This window comes from Balaenoptera physalus, assembly GCF_965194825.1.
Source record: "Balaenoptera physalus genome assembly, chromosome: 1".
Classification (NCBI taxonomy): domain Eukaryota; kingdom Metazoa; phylum Chordata; class Mammalia; order Artiodactyla; family Balaenopteridae; genus Balaenoptera; species Balaenoptera physalus.
The window spans coordinates 88,948,958-88,966,477 of NC_138882.1; the positions used below are offsets into that span (position 1 = coordinate 88,948,958).

General features: G+C 46.8%; 2 protein-coding genes across 13 annotated transcripts; one reads left to right on the forward strand and one right to left on the reverse strand.

Moving 5' to 3' along the window:
• Positions 1–2,159: 2,159 nt before the first annotated feature.
• Positions 2,160–15,006, reverse strand: POLR3GL (RNA polymerase III subunit GL). 6 transcript variants are annotated; one of them, XM_082460316.1, is made up of 8 exons: positions 14,872–15,006; positions 5,309–5,476; positions 4,839–4,968; positions 3,912–3,980; positions 3,517–3,573; positions 3,203–3,276; positions 2,965–3,078; positions 2,160–2,674 (listed from the first exon to the last, which is right to left on the reverse strand). In XM_082460316.1, the coding sequence occupies exons 2-8, from the start codon at positions 5,432–5,434 to the stop codon at positions 2,588–2,590; spliced, it is 657 nt and encodes a 218-aa protein (XP_082316442.1). In that variant the 5' UTR covers positions 5,435–5,476; positions 14,872–15,006; the 3' UTR covers positions 2,160–2,587. The 6 variants fall into 6 exon arrangements, with proteins under 6 accessions (XP_082316442.1, XP_082316441.1, XP_082316445.1 ...); XM_082460315.1 differs by lacking the exon at positions 14,872–15,006 and adding an exon at positions 11,687–11,814; XM_082460319.1 differs by lacking the exon at positions 4,839–4,968.
• ANKRD34A (ankyrin repeat domain 34A) lies at positions 3,567–17,000 on the forward strand. 7 transcript variants are annotated; one of them, XM_082459312.1, is made up of 4 exons: positions 3,567–3,652; positions 12,803–12,851; positions 13,440–14,020; positions 14,570–17,000. In XM_082459312.1, the coding sequence occupies exon 4, from the start codon at positions 14,686–14,688 to the stop codon at positions 16,174–16,176; it is 1,491 nt and encodes a 496-aa protein (XP_082315438.1). In that variant the 5' UTR covers positions 3,567–3,652; positions 12,803–12,851; positions 13,440–14,020; positions 14,570–14,685; the 3' UTR covers positions 16,177–17,000. The 7 variants fall into 7 exon arrangements, with proteins under 7 accessions (XP_082315438.1, XP_082315437.1, XP_082315439.1 ...); XM_082459311.1 differs by lacking the exon at positions 3,567–3,652 and adding an exon at positions 11,881–11,939; XM_082459313.1 differs by lacking the exon at positions 3,567–3,652 and adding an exon at positions 13,202–13,287 and having other exon boundaries at positions 12,428–12,851.
• Positions 17,001–17,520: the final 520 nt, after the last annotated feature.

Here is a 17,520-nt window from a genome sequence, read left to right on the forward strand (position 1 = left end):
GACCCCAATCTCAAGCTTCCTGCCCAAGGTGGGAGGGGACCAGTAGGCTAGGGATGGAACATGGGGTATGGAAGGATAGGATTCTTGACTGAGAACCTACCCTGCCTGGGGCCAGAGCAGCCTAGGCTGTGGGCACGGGAGCAATCTGTTCAACATAAGCAGGCACGCAGTACAGGGCTGAGCAAGAACCGCGTGGGGCCTCTCTAAACGTTTGCAAGTAGTGCCTGGACCTCTACCCTCTCAGGTGGTCCTCCAGAGGTCTAGCAGCCCTGACTCTATTTACTGAGTCTTAGGCTTCCGCCTCAGCCTGCCCAAAAGAACCTATGGAAAGTAGGGGAAAGGTCAATGGAAACAGTCTAGCTCATTCCTGGAACTGTTCCAGAATCTGGGGAAGCTGCTGGGTCCCCTGTCTCTGGCTTTGTTCAGCAAGGTCACCTGCCAGGAAGGGCAGGAGGCCAGATAGGAAAGAGTCCAAGAATGGTCTGATCTCTCTGACACTTTGTCTTTGAGGAAGTACAACTGATCCCAAGAGGCCACTCTAACCTTTATCCTTCCCCTGTTTCATGGGAAAAGGATGTGTGTGTATAGAGGCGGGGGCAGGGGTGTGTTCAGTTCTCCGCTACTGTCTCTTGTCTAGAATCTTCTTTGTTCCCACTCTTTTAAGTACACATGCTGGCATTAGGTGGGATTTTGGAGGTCAATTGTGCCCCCAACATAGACACAAACATAGTTAACCAGATTAGGTCTGGTATGTGTGTATATGCAGGGGAGAAAGGTAAAAGGAAATTTTCCAGGGTCTTTTATTTTTGTTTACTGCTAATTTCTCCCTAGCCACAATCACAGGTTACAGTGTGACTATGGGAAACCCCAGTGACAGGTCCCCTGGCCCCTCCCCCTACTCCACTCACACAATACCTAAGAGAACTAGAAAAGGAAGCACATCAATCATCCAAATTGCTCAATAACTCTGGAATGTTCTATTTCTATTCTTGTTTCCTTCTCTGTTCTCTTGGCTCCTTCTACCTTAACACTTACTACCACACCCAAACCAGGCTTTTAAGGTGCTTTCCCTCAATGCAGTCACAGCCCCTATTCATTCTTTAGAATTGGGTCAGAAGTATCTAACATTAGATTGCCAGTCTCTATCACTTGATGCCACAGGGAATTCAGTCTGCCTACCTGAATGTGGCTGGGGAATTTCTTGAAGATTCTCCTGCATCCCATCTTTATGGCTTTCAAATGTTTAGTAAGGTCGCTATGACAGCATCCCAGCTATCTGTGCCTGCCTCCTTATCCAGTCCCTATTCTGGACACGCAGCTCGCCCGTGACTGTTGCATGTCAAGTGGCTGGAACCAATCAGTACATCTAGGGCTTCCTCGGAAGCCAATCAGAGCCCAGGGAAGTGACCTCACCCAAGGGAGAACTGTGTGGGTGAGAAAGCACCTCTCAGAGCTGAGTGTCCCTAAGTCACCCCCTTCCTCCGCACCCTCCTTACTTCCTGTAAAGCAACACTGCCTACCCCCTCCCCCTCCCCACAAGAAGGGAGTGAGAGAAAGGCTAACTAAATTCCACAGAAGGGAAACTGCAACTCAGCCACGCAGCAGCTTCCAGAAGTGGAGAATCGGATATTTAGGGGGCTCCTGCTTCACAGACACACCTTTCAAAGTGGGGTCTCCAGGGCCTGGAAGAGGGCGAGTGTGCTGAAGAAGAATCAGCACTTCCCCCCTACTCCCTCCCCACACCTGGCTTTCTTGACTCTCCCCACAAAAATAGCTGTAATCATTCCTTGTAAACAAGGACAAGATCAAGGTCAAGCGTGGGAAAGTGAGGGCCTGTGCCCCTGTGAACACACGTGAATCGTGTCGTCCCCACTGCCTGAGGACCAGAAGCCCAGAAGCCAGCTGGTCTTCAGGGCGTGGGCTGTATACAACTCTCTCTGCGCAGCCCTGCAGATGAGCTCCTGAATGTGCCTTGGCAGAGCCAGATGGGGATTAGGTGTCCCACCATGGGGGTAGGAGGGAAGGGGCAAAGGACAGAAAGGCTGTAACCCCCAGTGTGTCACACTGGACTCTTAACAGGTGAGGAGAGAAGAATGGCTTACTAGGCATCCCCTTCATTCCTCCAGCCCTCTCCCACTAGGTTTCACTCTGGACAAAGAGACAGATAAAAACATTTTATTTAAAAATATAAAACTGGCCATATTCCTCCTAACTGCTCGCACCCCCAATTATCTCCACAAAGAACTATAAATGGGTAGGGGCATGTGCACAGCTGTCTCAGCTCTAATGACTCCAGGCCTTCTTTCGACCCTCCTTTCTCCCTTTCATACAATTAAGACATTGGTCCTCTGTCCTTTCCCCAAGATATCAGAGGTGATACAATACTACAGGAGAGAGGGAGGGGAAGGGAAGAAAAGAGAGCTATCTGTTGTCACTCTCTATTCCTATCTCCAGGGACCAAACAGATTATGTGGATTCTGAGCAAATGATTTGCTTGTCCACAAAACCAAATAATAGGGGACAGTTACTCGCTGTGTCCCAAATCAAGAAAGATATGAATGTCCAGGGTATTGTTTAGAGTCCTTCTTCAGTATATAGCCTCATCCATATTGTCATCACTGTCACCCCCAAAGTCCTCTCCATTGTCAAAATATGACATGATGTAATCAGTTTCCTGAAATAGAAAGAAAGGAAGGAAGAAAGGTATGTCGGCATGCTTTCAGCATTCTCTTTCCTCCCTGTGTACCAGTCCCCTCCCCTCCCAATCACAGCATTCCAGGCCTATAGTTCACTCTGCATTCAAGCTGTAGTTCACTCTTGAGAAGAGCCTAGGGACAGGTAAAGTGGAGGACGCTATCCTTTGGAGGCACTATCTCCTTTGGCCCTCCAGCCTTCTGAAGTTGAGATCCCAGAGCTTATGAGTGGAAGAAAGGGGGCCTGACAATGAAAGGAGGTCCCCTTCACCTCTTCATGCTCTTCTTCATCATACTCCTCTTCTTCTTCCTCTTCCTTCTCTTCTTCTTCTTCTTTCTCCTCATCTTCCTCTGAAGTCACTTCTTCTTCCTTCTTCTCCAGGGTCTTATGTGAGGATGAATAGGAAGAGAAACTCAGCTCGCAGAAGGGAAAAATTGAGGCACACATGGGCCAAAGGGGAGGAATGAATCTGGCGCCCAGGTGGTCTCTATGCACATTTCTTCCTTACCTCTAGTTTCTGTATTGTTTCCTCCTTATCTTCTGTGGTCTTAGGGGGCCTCTTGGGGAGTAGAATGGTGGTCCCTGGTGAGAGGATCAAAAGGTGAACCATCAGAGCAAACTTCCTAGATAGCTTTCTACCCCACCCTCTTGCATAGACCATGTCACTCTGCTGCCCTCATGTGGCCATCATGGCACCCAGCAACAATACTGGGTAGACTGGGTAGGTAGGAATTGGGAGGGCAGGCAAGACCACCAGCAGCCTTGGCCCTACAGCTGATGAAGGAAACCTCTCTTTTCCCTCTTTTTTCCAGATACACTCACTCTCCTTCTGTAGCTTCCGTACTCGGATCTTTAGCTCCCGGGGTAGACGTCGCCAATCTAGGAATAGCAGGAATGTAGAAGTCAGCAAGACTCTGCCCTGGGGTGTCCTATGAATGATGACTCTTTTAAAGGACAGGTAAGGATCAGGGTTAAGGGTGAGGAAGGAAGGGGCTGGGTCAAAGTTGCTTGGAACAAAACTGTGGCTTGGATGCCTCCAGAGTGGGGGCCATTTAATAGGCTTTTAGGTAGAGTCTGAGAGTGTTTTGGAGCACATCTAAGGCTCCTGAATAGGGTGAAGGTGGAGACAGAGGAGGGTGGATAGGGTGGTGGCTTGTGGCTTGAGGCATCTCAAGCATTTGAAAGAAGGGAGGTCAATGAAAGGGCCCATCACCTACCAGGGTTCCAATCTATGGCGTTGTCAATCGGCCCTGACATCTGATATTTGTCTGAGTAACGCTCCACATCTGAGGGATCAGAGGTCAAGGGTCAAAGTTTTATCCTTTCAGAGCCCTAGAACAGGGTTCTTCCTGAGGTCCAGCCCTCTCAAAACTCAGAAATTGTCTTTTTCCTCACCCCAGACCCAGAGCCCAGGGGGTCAGCTTCCATGAGGACATTCAACACTCTTCTAACCTGTCCTTTTGCCACCTCAAATTACAATGTTTTTGTTATCTCCCTTAATGCAAAGGCATGGCTATATTGACTGGTAGTGTGGTACAGTGGAAAGTATACTAGAGCAAGAAACGAGGGTTTCAGTGTTCCCTTTACTCCCTGTTAATGGGACTAAGTTAGGCAAGTGTTTCATCTCTCTGAACTTTAGCTTCTAGGGCTTAGTAGGAAAGCACTGGTTGTCAATACATTGAAATACTGTACTTCCACACCAGTTGGTAAATATCCACTATCCCAGACCTCCCAACTACACCCTGTTCTCCAGTCCCTCCTGGCTCCCTGACCTCTCCATGATCCACAAACCAAAGGGGTAATATTTTAATTACAGAGCTTCTCAGAGACCCCTCCTCAAGTCCTTCTGATTGGTTGGTACCTGCAATATCCAGATTGTTAAAAATTTTAATACATCTCCCCATTTATATCTGTAAAATGGGCATCTTAATACTTAACCTCCTACTTTCCAAGACTATTGTGAGACTCAAAACAAACCATGGATACCATAATGCACTTCAAATGCAGGGGTAATTACTGTGGTCTCCCCAGTTAGGCAGTGAGCTTTCTGTGCCTCTTCTGGCCTCTCTGGGCCCCAGCGGTGCTAAGTATAGGGCACTACTCATGGAAGGCACTCAGAACATGATACTAGGATTCCAACTGACCTCTCTTGGGGACAGCAGGCCGGATGAAGTAGGGGAGCTGCCTCATGGCCCCTCGAAGCTCCTGCTTCAGTGCCAGGACATATTCCCCTTCCTCTCCTGAGGGCAGAGGCACTGGACGGAACTCCAAGGGCTAAGGAGGCAGAGGCAATGGTCAATTCAGGGAGAAAATGCTGGAGTACAAATCTGGGAGGGCCTCTCCTCTCCCCACAATTCAATCAAATGCTCCCACTGAGCAGAGGACCAAGGCAAATGGGCGGAGCAACACAGCATTTTGAAAGCTGGGGAGCTGAAAACATAAAAAGTGAGGGTAGACACTTCCTTGTCTGGAAAACATCCCATATAAGTTGGGAGTATACAGACAGGGAGGGACAAGATGAGGATGATTTTATGATGGCTCAGGAGGAATCCAGGATCATACACAGTCAGCCAGGGGCATATGGGAGTCTTGGGAAAGGAGGGGAGACACTCACAGGGAAGAGTGGAGAAGGCTGCAGAGTGGGTGGGGGCAAAGCATCCCCCTTCCCAATGCCCACAGCCTCCATGCTGAAGGTCAACTGGCCACGGCCACGACCCCGGCCCCCACCCCGGCTGGCCATGATGGAGGCGGCCTGGGGATTCAGACATCCAATAGGAAAAACCTGATAAAGACAAAAACAAAGAGAAAAAGTACAGTAGAACGGACAGGAAGCCAGGGAGGTACAAGACACTCAATCTTTTCTCCCAGAGACCTGAAAAGCCAGTTTAATTCAACAAATTTTGAGAAGGCATAGTGCCAAGCAAGGTATTTCTAAAAATATAAAATATGGATGAGACACGGTTCCAAGAGGACAGATAAGTGCAATATGGGGGAACTGCAGCACAAAGAGGAAAGTGACTAGACCCTTGGATAAAACTTTCCTACGCCCCTAAGTTAATTTGATGTTTATCACCATCTGCATATCTACATATGATCTTTGAATTCTTTCTCTCCCTCACTTTCCAAACCCAACCAGGCCTAAACTCAATCTAATGCACTGCATTTCAGCAAAACATTTATTAAGCATCTACCATGAAAAAGGTAGTGTGCCAGACACTGGGAGGGAACAGGAATGAGTCATCAGTCTCACTGTCATTTGATTGGAGGTGGGGGTGTATATGTGAGAAGAGCCATTACAATCAAGTTGATCTTTTTAAACACCACCTGGAAACACAGAATCTTAGAATTGGAAGGACCCATGGAGTCTTCTAGCCCAAACACCCTCCCACTACAGTACTACCCTCTGTAAGTTGTTGGTCATTCAGCTTCTGGTGGCATTTTCCTAAAGAGAGGTGTCCATTTTCCTCCAAGGCAGCCCATTGCACTGTGATCAACTGTGATGAATTGAAAGCTCCTCCTGCTACCGTAACTGAACTTTGCCTCTTGTCATCATTTTTGAGAAGCCAGTCAGATAGCATGGGGGATAAAGAAAGTCATCAAATGAAAATGAAACTTGAAGGAAATGAAATCCCAGTAGCAGGGAAGATACCTAGCACCCAGATCTTGGCCCCTAATACCATTTTCCAATAAAAGGAACCAGGGCTTCTTGGAGAAATGGCCGATTCTAGGACTGGGGCAGGAAGTATACAGGATGAGACTGAAGCATCTTGTAGTGCCAGAAAGTAAGAAAGTGCTCAAAAAAACAACACACATATTGATGGGGCTGTGTCAAAGGGGCATAAGAGTCGACTGAAAGAGCTCCCAATGGCCAAAGCCTGAACAATTTGAGCAATAAAGTAAAGTAGTATTGGATTATAACACCAAAGTATAAAATAAATATCCAAGAGACCATACTGATATAAATAAACGTTTGAACAAATTAATACATGGTAGAGAAAAAACAAATTTCTCATGCAGAATTCCAAATAAATTATGTAGATTCCACCCTAAAAAGGGAGAGTGTAATTCCCCACTCCTTAAGTATGGTCTGTGTATAGGGAATTTTGTCCAAAACAATTTTGGAACGGTGGGGGGAGTAACTTTACAGTGCAGAACTGGACAAGCATTACTTCAGTTAGATGACCAAGGTTTCAACATGAACAAAATTAAATCATATTGTTACTATGTACCCTTAATATGATGTGATATCCTCTTCCCCCAAACTGATAACCCCAGTCTAATCAGGAGAAAAAAGCCAACAAATTCCAACAGAGGAGCATCCTATAATATACCTGACCAGTACTCTTCAAAACTGTCAAGGTCATCAAAAACAAGGAAAGTTCACACTTCCACTGTAAAAGAGAGAGAGCTGTCCTAGTGGTGGCCTTCATAAAAACAAAGAAAACCATTCCTTTTGTTTTCTAATTATAGAAGTAGTATATATTTATTCTAGAAAACTTGGAAAAACACAAAGGTATATATAAAAATACCTATTATTTCATGACCGTGATGTAGTAATAATCATTATTAGTATTTGCATGTATCCTTTCAATTTCATTTATGTATGTATACATACATATACATATATGTTTGTGCATGTAAGTATATGTATGTATAGACATATTCAATACATAGTAGGGCCATGATAACTAAATGTAATGTGGTATCCTGGATGGGATCCTGGAACAGAAAAAGAGCTTTAGGTAAAACTAAGGAACTCCAAATCAAGTATGGACCTTGAATAATTATAATGTATCAATATTTGTTCATTAATTATAACAAATATACCATATTAATATATGACATTAATAATAGGGGAAACTGGTGCCAGGGCATATGGAAACTTATGGTACTATCTGCTCAGTTTTTCTGTAAATCTCAAACTGTTTTAAGAAATAAACTTTCTTAATAAAAAAAGAAAGAAACTTGAGTAGCAATTCAAAATTCACAGTTTCTCAGACATTCCTTGTCTTTCAGTACAGTTTTAAGGAGTACTGGTTAGGTGTATTATAGGATGTTCCTCTGTTTGAATTTTTCTGATGTTCTTCTCTTGATTAGACTGGGGTTGTGTGTTTCAGGGAGGAAGATCACAGAGATAAAGAGCCATTTTCATCACATCCTATTAAGGGTACATACTAACAATATGTTAGCTATGGAACAATAAGAGACAATATAGTATAGAATTATGATCTCTTAAATTAGTGATTCATAATATAATTCCTCTCACGGAAAGCTAAGAGGACTGGGATGGTGAGGGGAGGCTTTAGGAATCACAAGGTCTCAAGTTTGGAACAGACCTTAGATATCATGTATTCATTCATTCATTCTTTCAACAAATATTTATTGAGCATCTACCATATGCCAGACGCAATGCTAGACAATGGGGATCATATTGAATCCTCTACTTTAGACCTGCATCCTTCCTTTGGTAAACCATATTTAGTAAATTGTTATCCACCTTCAATTTAAACTTTTTAATAAGAGAACCCCCTCTCTCACTTTGCAGGTCATTCCATTTTTGGATATTTGTTCTTCAATCAATACCCAACAAATAAAACAAGAAATACATGGCTCAACAAAATGCACTCCACTAAAGATTAGTTAGGGGGAAAAAAGATTTTAAAATATGTACAAGGTAATCTATTTTGTCAAACACATACACCCACCCAGATATATGAATTAAAAAGTTGTTCTTGAAGGATATACAACAAAAATTAACATTGGTTAATCGGAGGTGATGGGTTTTTGGGTTTTTTTGATGATGTGTATTTTATGGGTTTTTTTTTTTTTCTGTACTGAATAGGTGCTGCTTTTGTAATAAGAGAAAAATATTCATTAAAAAAATTAAAAATATAGTAAAACAGCATAGTAGATGAGATTAACAATATGTAACAGGAAGGAGAGGTGGGAAAATGTGTGCCTGAGGAATTTGGAAAGTTTCATGTCCAAGCGCCAAGAAAAATGTCAGGAAAAGATGGCTGTTAGTTAATAGATTAAACTGTGATCTGACTTAAAGAACACATTAGAGGAGAGAGGATGTCTTACGGACACTAGAGAAGTAGTAAGAATTGGCCACCATGTCTTCAGGCCCTTTCAAGGGAAAAGACACTAACTAGCCGGCTTAGGTGTCTTTCCACCCGATAGATACAGTTCTAGCAGTGGAGACAGCAGCTGTTTTGATTGCAAAGCAGTGAGGAGTTAAGAAAAAGCCATGAGCTTTGAGGTTAGACAAATCTAACTCCATTTCCACATACTAACCAAGTGACCCTCAAGGATGTGGGGTAAAAAGAAGAAGACAAAATTTTAGTTAATTAAGGCACTAAACTGGTGGTTGGGAAACTGTAAACTATCTGTACCCCACTCAGCTCAGGAATCTACAATGAGTCTCTTCTATTTAAGATTGTGATTGAGTCTAAATTCTTGAAGATGTTTAAGGTTTCCCATAACCTGGTCCGAGACTGCTCCTCCGTAAACATCAACCCTCCTTAGTGTTTACCCCTGTTCTCTCCTTCCCCTGCAAACAACAACATCTTATATACATTACACTCATTCCCAATTAAGCATAACTGTGTGATGTGGTAGAAGTTACTATGAATCAGGTTTCAACAGAACATACAGAAAAACAGTTACAACAAATTTAAGAAAGGCAGTACATGCAGTGGTTAAGAACATGGATTTGAATCCCAGTTCAGCCATTTTCTAGCTATACAACCTTCAGCAATTTATTTAATAACTGTAAACCTGTTTCCTTATCTGTAAAATGGGAATAATAATAATTTAAAAACCATCTAATTTCATTCAGTGAATACTTAACTGAGTTCTTATTAAGTGCCAGGCACTGTTCTAAGTGCTAGGGATGTATCAGTGAGCAAAATGGACAAAAAACTCCTGCACCCATGGAGTTTAAATGGAGCTTACATTCTAGTGGCGTTCTCAGTATACAAATGTTTCAAGCCATGAGACTGCGGTGAGATGCCTAAAGGAGTGGATGTGAAGAGAGAAAAGAAGAGATCCAGGGACTGAGGCCTGGAGCACTCTAATGTTTACAGTTTGCTATATTTGTAATAAATAAGACAAGGAGTTAACACTCATATTAGAATTCATGGAAATCCAAACGAAAAAAAAATCATCCCAATAGAATAAATGTGCAAAGAACATGAATAGAATAAATGTGCAAATAGGCAATTAAGAAAAGAATAGCCAATAAAACCATTCTTTACCTATCAAATTGACAAAGATTTAAAAAATAATCAGGCTGCCATGGGTTTTTTTGAGATGGACACTCTCATACCTTACTGGAAGGACTACGAACACAGTCTTTTGGGGGAGCAATTTGACCACTTGAATCTACAGCCTTTTAAAAGTTCATATCCTCAACCCCAGTAATCCCACTTTAAACACTTATCCTAAAGAAATCATCAGATATATAGTCAGAGATATAAGTAAAAGCATGTTTATCAAAGAGCTATCCATGGTAGCACAAATTCTGAAATAACCTAAATGGTCCAACAAAAAAATAAATGGTTAAAAAAAAAACAAACATCCATCTTAGACTATTATGTAGACATAATAATTATTTCAAATAATATTTAAAGGCAGAAAAATGTTCACAATATAATGTAAAGTGGGGGAAGCATGATATAAAGTTGTATTTGTTGTATGGCCCTATGTGTGTAATATATACACAAACACACAGATGTATACATATGTATACAAGCAGAAAGTAAATTGAAAAGATACATATTAAAATAATAACACTATATCACGGTCATGAAATAATAGATATTTTATATCTTTATGTATTTCCAAGTTTTCTAGGATAAATGTATATTACTTCTATAATCAGAAAACAAAAGGGATGATTTTCTTTATCTTTAAGAATGTTACCACTAGGACAGCTCTTCCTCTTTTACAGTGGAAATGTGGAATGCATTTTGTTGAGCCACGTATTTGTTTTATTTGTTAGATATTGATTGAAGAACAAAGTGAGATAGGAAGTTCTCTTACTAAGAAGTTTAAACTGAAGCTGGATAACCATTTACTAAATATGGTTTATCAAAGGAAGGATGCATATCTAAAGTAGAGGATTCACTATGATCCCCATTGTCTAGCATTATGTCTGGCATATAGTAGATGCTCAATAAATATTTGCTTAAAAATGAATGAATGAATGAATACATGATTTCTAAGGTCTGTTCCAAACTTAAGACTTTGTGATTCCTAAAGCCTCCCCTCACCATCCCAGTCCTCTTAGCTTTCTCCCTTCTCTGGACTGTGGGAGCAATTATATTATGAACCACTAATTTAAGAGGTCATAATTATATACTGTATTGTATTTTGTTTTATCTTTTATTAATTTTTCCCTAATTACATCAGGAGTTTAAATTCTTCCTCCCCAATCAATTCCATCCAATTAACCTTTATTGGGCACTGTGTATTAAATATTAGAACCTGCCCTACAAAACCTTATATTCTAAAAAGAACAGAAACATTAAAGAGGGATTGAGCACTAAGTGCTCCAACAGAGGTATGCCTAAAATGTTATCGTCAGACTGGGGAACAATTAATTCTGCAAAAAAAGGTGATCCAGGAAAGCTACAGGTAAAGGTAACATTTCATCAGAGTCTTGATAGATAACAGGAGTTTATCAGGCTCTTAATAGTAATAGATTTAGGGGAAGCTGACGCCATAGCAAAGAGTCAGAGGTACCAGAGTGAGTCTTTCACTTTCTCCTTTAATATATCTCCCCTTTGCGCGAAAGAAAACTACGGTTCTCTGGTATACAATCAACAGAGCAATGGGAGCCCAGAGGAAAAGGGTAGGCAACTAGAAGGGGGGTGATCCAACAGGCTGCCGGAAAGCGTTGTCTATCTATCTAGCAGCTTGGCCCTGGTGAACTAGTTCGGAAGGTGTGGAACGGAATCAGGTCAGAGCCACCGAGTCGGGGCCTTACCTGCTGCCCCTCCCCCACGCGGAAAACACGCTGCAGCCAACTTGAAATTTGCTGGTCTTCCTCAAGCTGTTGGCGTTCTAGGTCCGCCTCCCAGAGCTCCCCATTGGTGAGTTCTCCCGGCCAATCTTGGAGAAGCCGAGGAGGGAGGTCCGCCCACTTGAAGCCGAGGAGGGGAGGGAGGGAGAGAGTTCGCTGGAACTCAGGCTAGAGAAGCCGGGTGAGGAGAGAGATGGAGTTGCAGAATCAACCAGCGGTCAGTCATTTCACACCTCATCTCAGATGGAGGATCTCCCTGGCTAGCGACAGCTCACAGAGGGAACCTGACTCTCACATCTCACCGAGGGACTCTGTTGAGGGAGCTTCCACAGAGAAATGAACCTCTGTGAAACCTGCTTCTTAGGGGGTCGTTCTTTTTGTGATTCTGTCTTCGCACTGGGCCTCTCCTCCGTTACTCCAACCTTCCCGTCGATCCTGCACTGCCTCCCTCCAGCACCATCAATGACTATTTCTTTTCTAGAAAAATATTTTCCTGTGGGTTGCTGCCATGTCCGTGAGAAGATGGAAAGAGGGTTTGGGAAAGGAAGGATTAGGAATCAGATAACCAGAGTTGAGGAGACAGGGAAGGAATCCAGTGTTTCCTGCATTTCCCACTGCCTTCCAGCTCCTCCTAGCCCTTGGTAAAAGGGGGCACGGTGGGAGGAGGAGTCCCACTTTCGCAAAAAACAAGCAGAGGGAAAGAGTTTAGAGTAGAGATAGAAGTTAGTCAAGAACTAAGGAGTAGATATAGGAGTTAGTCAAGAACAATAACCCAGACATCAGAGAAAATGGCCCTGGGAGTGAAGCCTCTGGACTGGGAAGGCTGTAGGTGGAGTGGCAAGCACCAAGTCTTTGGAATAGGACAGAAACAGAGCTGTGAGGCTCTGGAGAACTTGCTTAACTTTACTAAGTCTCAGTTTCTTCATCTATAACAAGAAAATAATTCCTACTTTATAGTGTTGTTGTGAGGATTGGAGATAATGTATGTAAAGTACTTGGCACATGGTTGGTTTCCAATAAATGGCAGCTAGTAAAAATGGGTAGCTTCCCTGCAAATATTTCTCTCTCCCCCTTCTCCAGGAACATTGTATCTTGCTTCTGGTGGCCTCCAGCCTCTGAATTACCTCAGGTGAGTTTTCCAAATCCTTAGGATTTTTTTCTCACTCCCCCTCCCACTCCCCCTGATGCCTTCCAGCTGGACACAAACTCATTCCTAAAATATGCAGATGGAAGCTATGGTAACCATGGAGACAGGGCAGATGGTGAGGAGAGGCAGAGACAGACAGTGAGAGAAACCGACTGCTACAGACAGGGAGAAGAAGACTTTAAGGAGCGATTCAAACAGAGACCTTTAAGTGAGATGGAGAAATAATGAGTCTAAGCAAGACTGAGAGTAAAGAGATGCAATGAGAGAGGATGTGTTACAAGGTTCACTCTTCTCTGCCCCTTTTTTATCTCTCTCCTTCCCACCCCTCCAAGAATATGGAGAGGAGACAACTGGGAATGCCCCTTGCTGTATCTAAAAATGACCCCAGATATCCAACCTCCTCATACTTATCTAAGAGGTCTGTACAAGGGAGCTGAGGTCCAAGTTTATTTGTGGTACATGTTCCGTTTTGGGGGAGGTGGAATGAAGATGTATCGCTGTGTGACTCCAGCTCCCCCTGACATTTAAACTACGAGAAGGCAGCCACAACTCTTGCCTCTTTCTGCACAGTAAGGACTCCGGCTGTGGATCGCCATCGCCTCTCTCAACCCCTCTGCACAGTGTGCCATGTGCTGTGTGTGGCAGGTCAGATCTGGCGCACAGGCGCTCATCAACACACCAAGCTCGGAGAATGGGGATCTGCTGAAGCTCAGCGAAGAACTAGGATGGTCCCAGTCTGGGTCGCGGAGGAGTCTCCTAAGGAACACTTAGGTTTGTTGTGACTGAGGGGAGGTCGGCTAAGCAAGGGAAGTCAGGATTGGAGCCTCTAGCTTTTGAGGGTTTATGTGTGCATGGGTGGGGTAACGGTTTGGTGCCCGACGCCCCCACCCTCAGAGACTAGGCTATAAATAGAGAGGCAGAGCTCCGCCCCCCCCCCCCCCCAGCTTCTCTCCTCCCGAGCCGGCGCTGTGCCCGGGGCGCACCGGGAGGAGGGACCAGGATTCTGTGCCCGGGCGCAGATACTGACACCCAGGGAATCCGGGTGCCCACCCCCACGCCATGTGGGCCCCCAGGAACCCGGCTCCGCCACCCCAGCTGCCCCGTGGCCCTGGCCTCAGTCCTGGCCCGGAGGAGATTCTGCAGACTTACAGGTATCTATTTGGGTGCACAACCTGGGAAGGGGAAAGAGCAAGGAGTGATGCGGAATGTAGCAGGGGCAAAAGAAACCCGCAATTCTCCCCCCACCCGTTTTAGGTCCCAAACGCAAGCTGCCTCCCTCCCCCCATTCAGTTTGTGGGGCTGTGGCAACCTAAAAGAGGTTAGGAATGGGACTGTGTGTGAACGTATGGGTGCATGTGTGTCGGGGGGTGGCGTTCAGCATCCTAGGAAGGGGGATTCCAAGTACGGATAAGAAAAGGGGGATGCTGGAAAGGTCTGATAAGCCGTGGGGTGAGGGTGGCGGTGCGGATATCCCTGCGCGTGCACGTACGCATTTGCGCTGGCGCTCGTCCTTCAGTGCGGGTGCACCCTTCCCACCTCCTCAGGCATGCGCTGGGGGGATGGGGGCGGCTCAAGGCAGGAGTTAGAAGAAGGACTGTGTGCAGTGCCGGGGAGGTCTCCCCCGCCCCACGCCGGTCCTTCCACCAGTGCCTCAGTTTCCCTGCCTGAATCAGTAAATAAGATCTTTCTCTTTTTTGCAGGGATTGGCTTCGCCACTGAGCCTTCGGGCCTCTGCCAGCCACCACCCCCACTCCCCTAGCCATCCTCGGCAGGCCCCAGTCCCGGCTCCATCGGTGCTTTCGCCCCAGCGGCAGCTATGCTGCACACCGAGGGCCACGCTCTTCTTCGGGCTGTGGGTCAGGGTAAGCTACGCTTGGCCCGTTTGCTTCTGGAGGGGGGCGCCTACGTGAATGAGGGTGATGCCCAAGGGGAGACTGCGCTAATGGCGGCCTGTCGGGCCCGCTACGACGACCCCCAGAACAAGGCGCGCATGGTACGCTACCTTCTGGAGCAAGGCGCGGACCCCAACATCGCAGATCGCCTAGGGCGCACGGCGCTTATGCACGCTTGCGCCGGCGGCGGGGGCGCAGCGGTGGCCTCCCTGCTCCTTGCCCATGGCGCAGACCCTTCAGTCCGAGATCACGCTGGCGCCTCGGCGCTTGTCCACGCCCTGGACCGCGGGGATCGCGAGACCCTTGCCACGCTGCTGGACGCCTGTAAGGCCAAGGGCACGGAGGTCATCATCATCACCACCGACACCTCGCCCTCGGGCACCAAGAAGACCCGGCAGTATCTCAATTCCCCACCGTCCCCGGGGGTGGAGGACCCCGCTCCCGCTCATCCTAGCCCGGGGGTCTGCACGTCGCCTTCGGAAATCCAACTGCAGACTGCAGGAGTAGGAGGACAGGGATTGTTATCCCCTCGCGCCCAGGAAGAAGAGGAGAAGCGGGACGTATTTGAATTCCCTCTTCCTAAGCCCCCCGATGACCCCTCCCCTTCTGAGCCACTCCCCAAACCACCCCGTCATCCTCCGAAACCACTCAAAAGGCTCAACTCCGAGCCTTGGGGCCTAGTGGCCCCTCCTCAACCGGTCCCTCCTGCCGAAGGGAGGCCGGGGATTGAGCGCCTGACCACCGAATTCAACGGCCTGACCCTGACAGGTCGACCGCGTCTTTCCAGACGTCATAGCACTGAAGGCCCAGAGGACCCGCCCCCGTGGGCGGAGAAAGTGACGGGTGGGGGTCCTCTCTCGCGCCGAAACACAGCGCCAGAAGCTCAGGAGCCTGGTCCCCCTTCAGGGCTGAGGCAGAAACTGAGCCGCATGGAGCCGGTGGAGCTCGATATCCCCGGAAATCTTTGCCCCGACTCGCCGGAGTGCAGCCGCCCGTCCCTGGAGCGCCGCAGATACAGCGCCTCCCCGCTGACCCTCCCTCCAGCCGGCTCTGTTCCCTCCCCGCGCCAGTCCCAGGAGAGTCTGCCTGGGGCTGTGTCTCCGCTGAGCGGGCGGAGGCGGAGTCCGGGGTTGCTGGAGCGGAGGGGCTCGGGGACGTTGCTTCTGGACCACATCGCGCAAACACGGCCTGGTTTCCTGCCCCCGCTCAATGTCAGCCCCCACCCTCCCATCCCTGACATTCGCCCCCAACCCGGAGGTCGGGCGCCCTCGCTGCCCGCCCCTCCCCAGGCGGGGGCGCCAGGCTCTCCCAGGACCAAGCGCAAGTTGGTGAGGCGCCACTCCATGCAGACTGAGCAGATCCGCCTGCTAGGGGGCTTCCAGAGTCTAGGCGGGCCAGGGGAGCCTGGGCGCTGAGAGGAGTGAGAGGAGCCAAGGAGGGTGGGGATCAAGACCTTGGGAAGGGTAGAGGAACCAGCTCACACACACACCTCGGACATAGGGGTCTGTTGCATGTGCTCATGGGCTCGGTGCACGCACACATGGGTAAACATGTGTCTACAAGCACAGTACTCGTTACTTGCAGGGAAGGGTAAGTACTCTTATTTATTGGTCATATAGACACATGCACTCATGCCCTGTCCACTTCACATGCATATGGGAATTACTCACACACAGGACCATTTGTGCTAGGGCCCCAAAAGGGTCCCAAGCTCACTCGCATTTGTTCAGAAGCGTTAGGGAGCCCCTACTTATGGGTAGTCTCCAATCTCTTTGACCTCCTGCAATAGTAATCCCTTGCTTTCCATGTATGCCCTGCAACACAGCCCGCTCATGATTTTGGACACTCTACCCTCTTCGTGAATATCCCACCCCATTCTGCAGGTCTTGCTTGTCTCTCCAGGCTTGGCTCCTTGTTCACACCCTGCTTCCAGCCCTAACCACTTTTCAGGATATCTTCTTCACTCTCCTTGGGAATTTCCTGCAGCAATCCCCAGCCTCAGTTCTGCTGCTGCCCTTCCTGCTCTCAGCTTTACTTCTCAGCTTCCTGCTTTTTCTTCCCATCCTGTTCCCCCAACCAATACAACAGGTTGTCTCATTTTTCCATGAGGAGGGTCATGGGCTCAAAGCTGCTGTTCTGTCTGTCTGAGCTTATGAACACCCCCACAGGTAGAAGTGGGGAGTAACCCTAAATCACTCCTCTCTCCACTCGACATATCAAATAAATGTGTTCAGAAGTCTCTGTTTTGTCACTTCTGCTGGGGGTGGAGGGTGTGGGGAATGAGGAATAGGGAGGGAGGGTGATGCTAACTATAGCTATAATGATCTAGGGGATACTTCGAGGTTCCAGCCACCTTCTTTCCAGGAGACCAACTGTGGTTGTAGAAGAAAAGGCAAGTGTCCCATGTCCTGAAGGTTTTAAGCCATCTGATAGGTTTTCATTTCCCTCAGTCTCCCCTATGTCCATCCTCAAATTCTTTAACTTAAGATTCCTACAAAGAATCCCTCCCTCCACCATCAGCAGATATATCCCAATAGATTAACTGTCCCTCTTTCAAGCTTCCTATGTCTTGACCACTCACAGTTTTTCCTTGGGGGCCTAACTTTTATCTCACCAGGTGCATTTCATCCATTTTCTTCTACTTCTTGCTTCTGTTTCCCCATCCTTGAGTTCTGAGCCACTGTAGGGTGGACAGAGAGAGAGAGAGAGGAATCGTATAATCTCGCCTAGGTAAAAATGGTATGATAGTCAACGGACAA

Coding starts and splice junctions, on each gene's coding strand:
- POLR3GL (XM_082460316.1), bottom strand. CDS start 5,434: ATGGCCAGCCGGGGTGGGGGCCGGGGTCGTGGCCGTGGCCAGTTGACC. Junction 4,969..5,308: donor AGCCTTCTCCACTCTTCCCT/GTGAGTGTCTCC, acceptor CTGCCTCCTTAG/CCCTTGGAGTTCCGTCCAGT. Junction 3,079..3,202: donor AAACAATACAGAAACTAGAG/GTAAGGAAGAAA, acceptor TCCTCACATAAG/ACCCTGGAGAAGAAGGAAGA.
- ANKRD34A (XM_082459312.1), top strand. CDS start 14,686: ATGCTGCACACCGAGGGCCACGCTCTTCTTCGGGCTGTGGGTCAGGGT.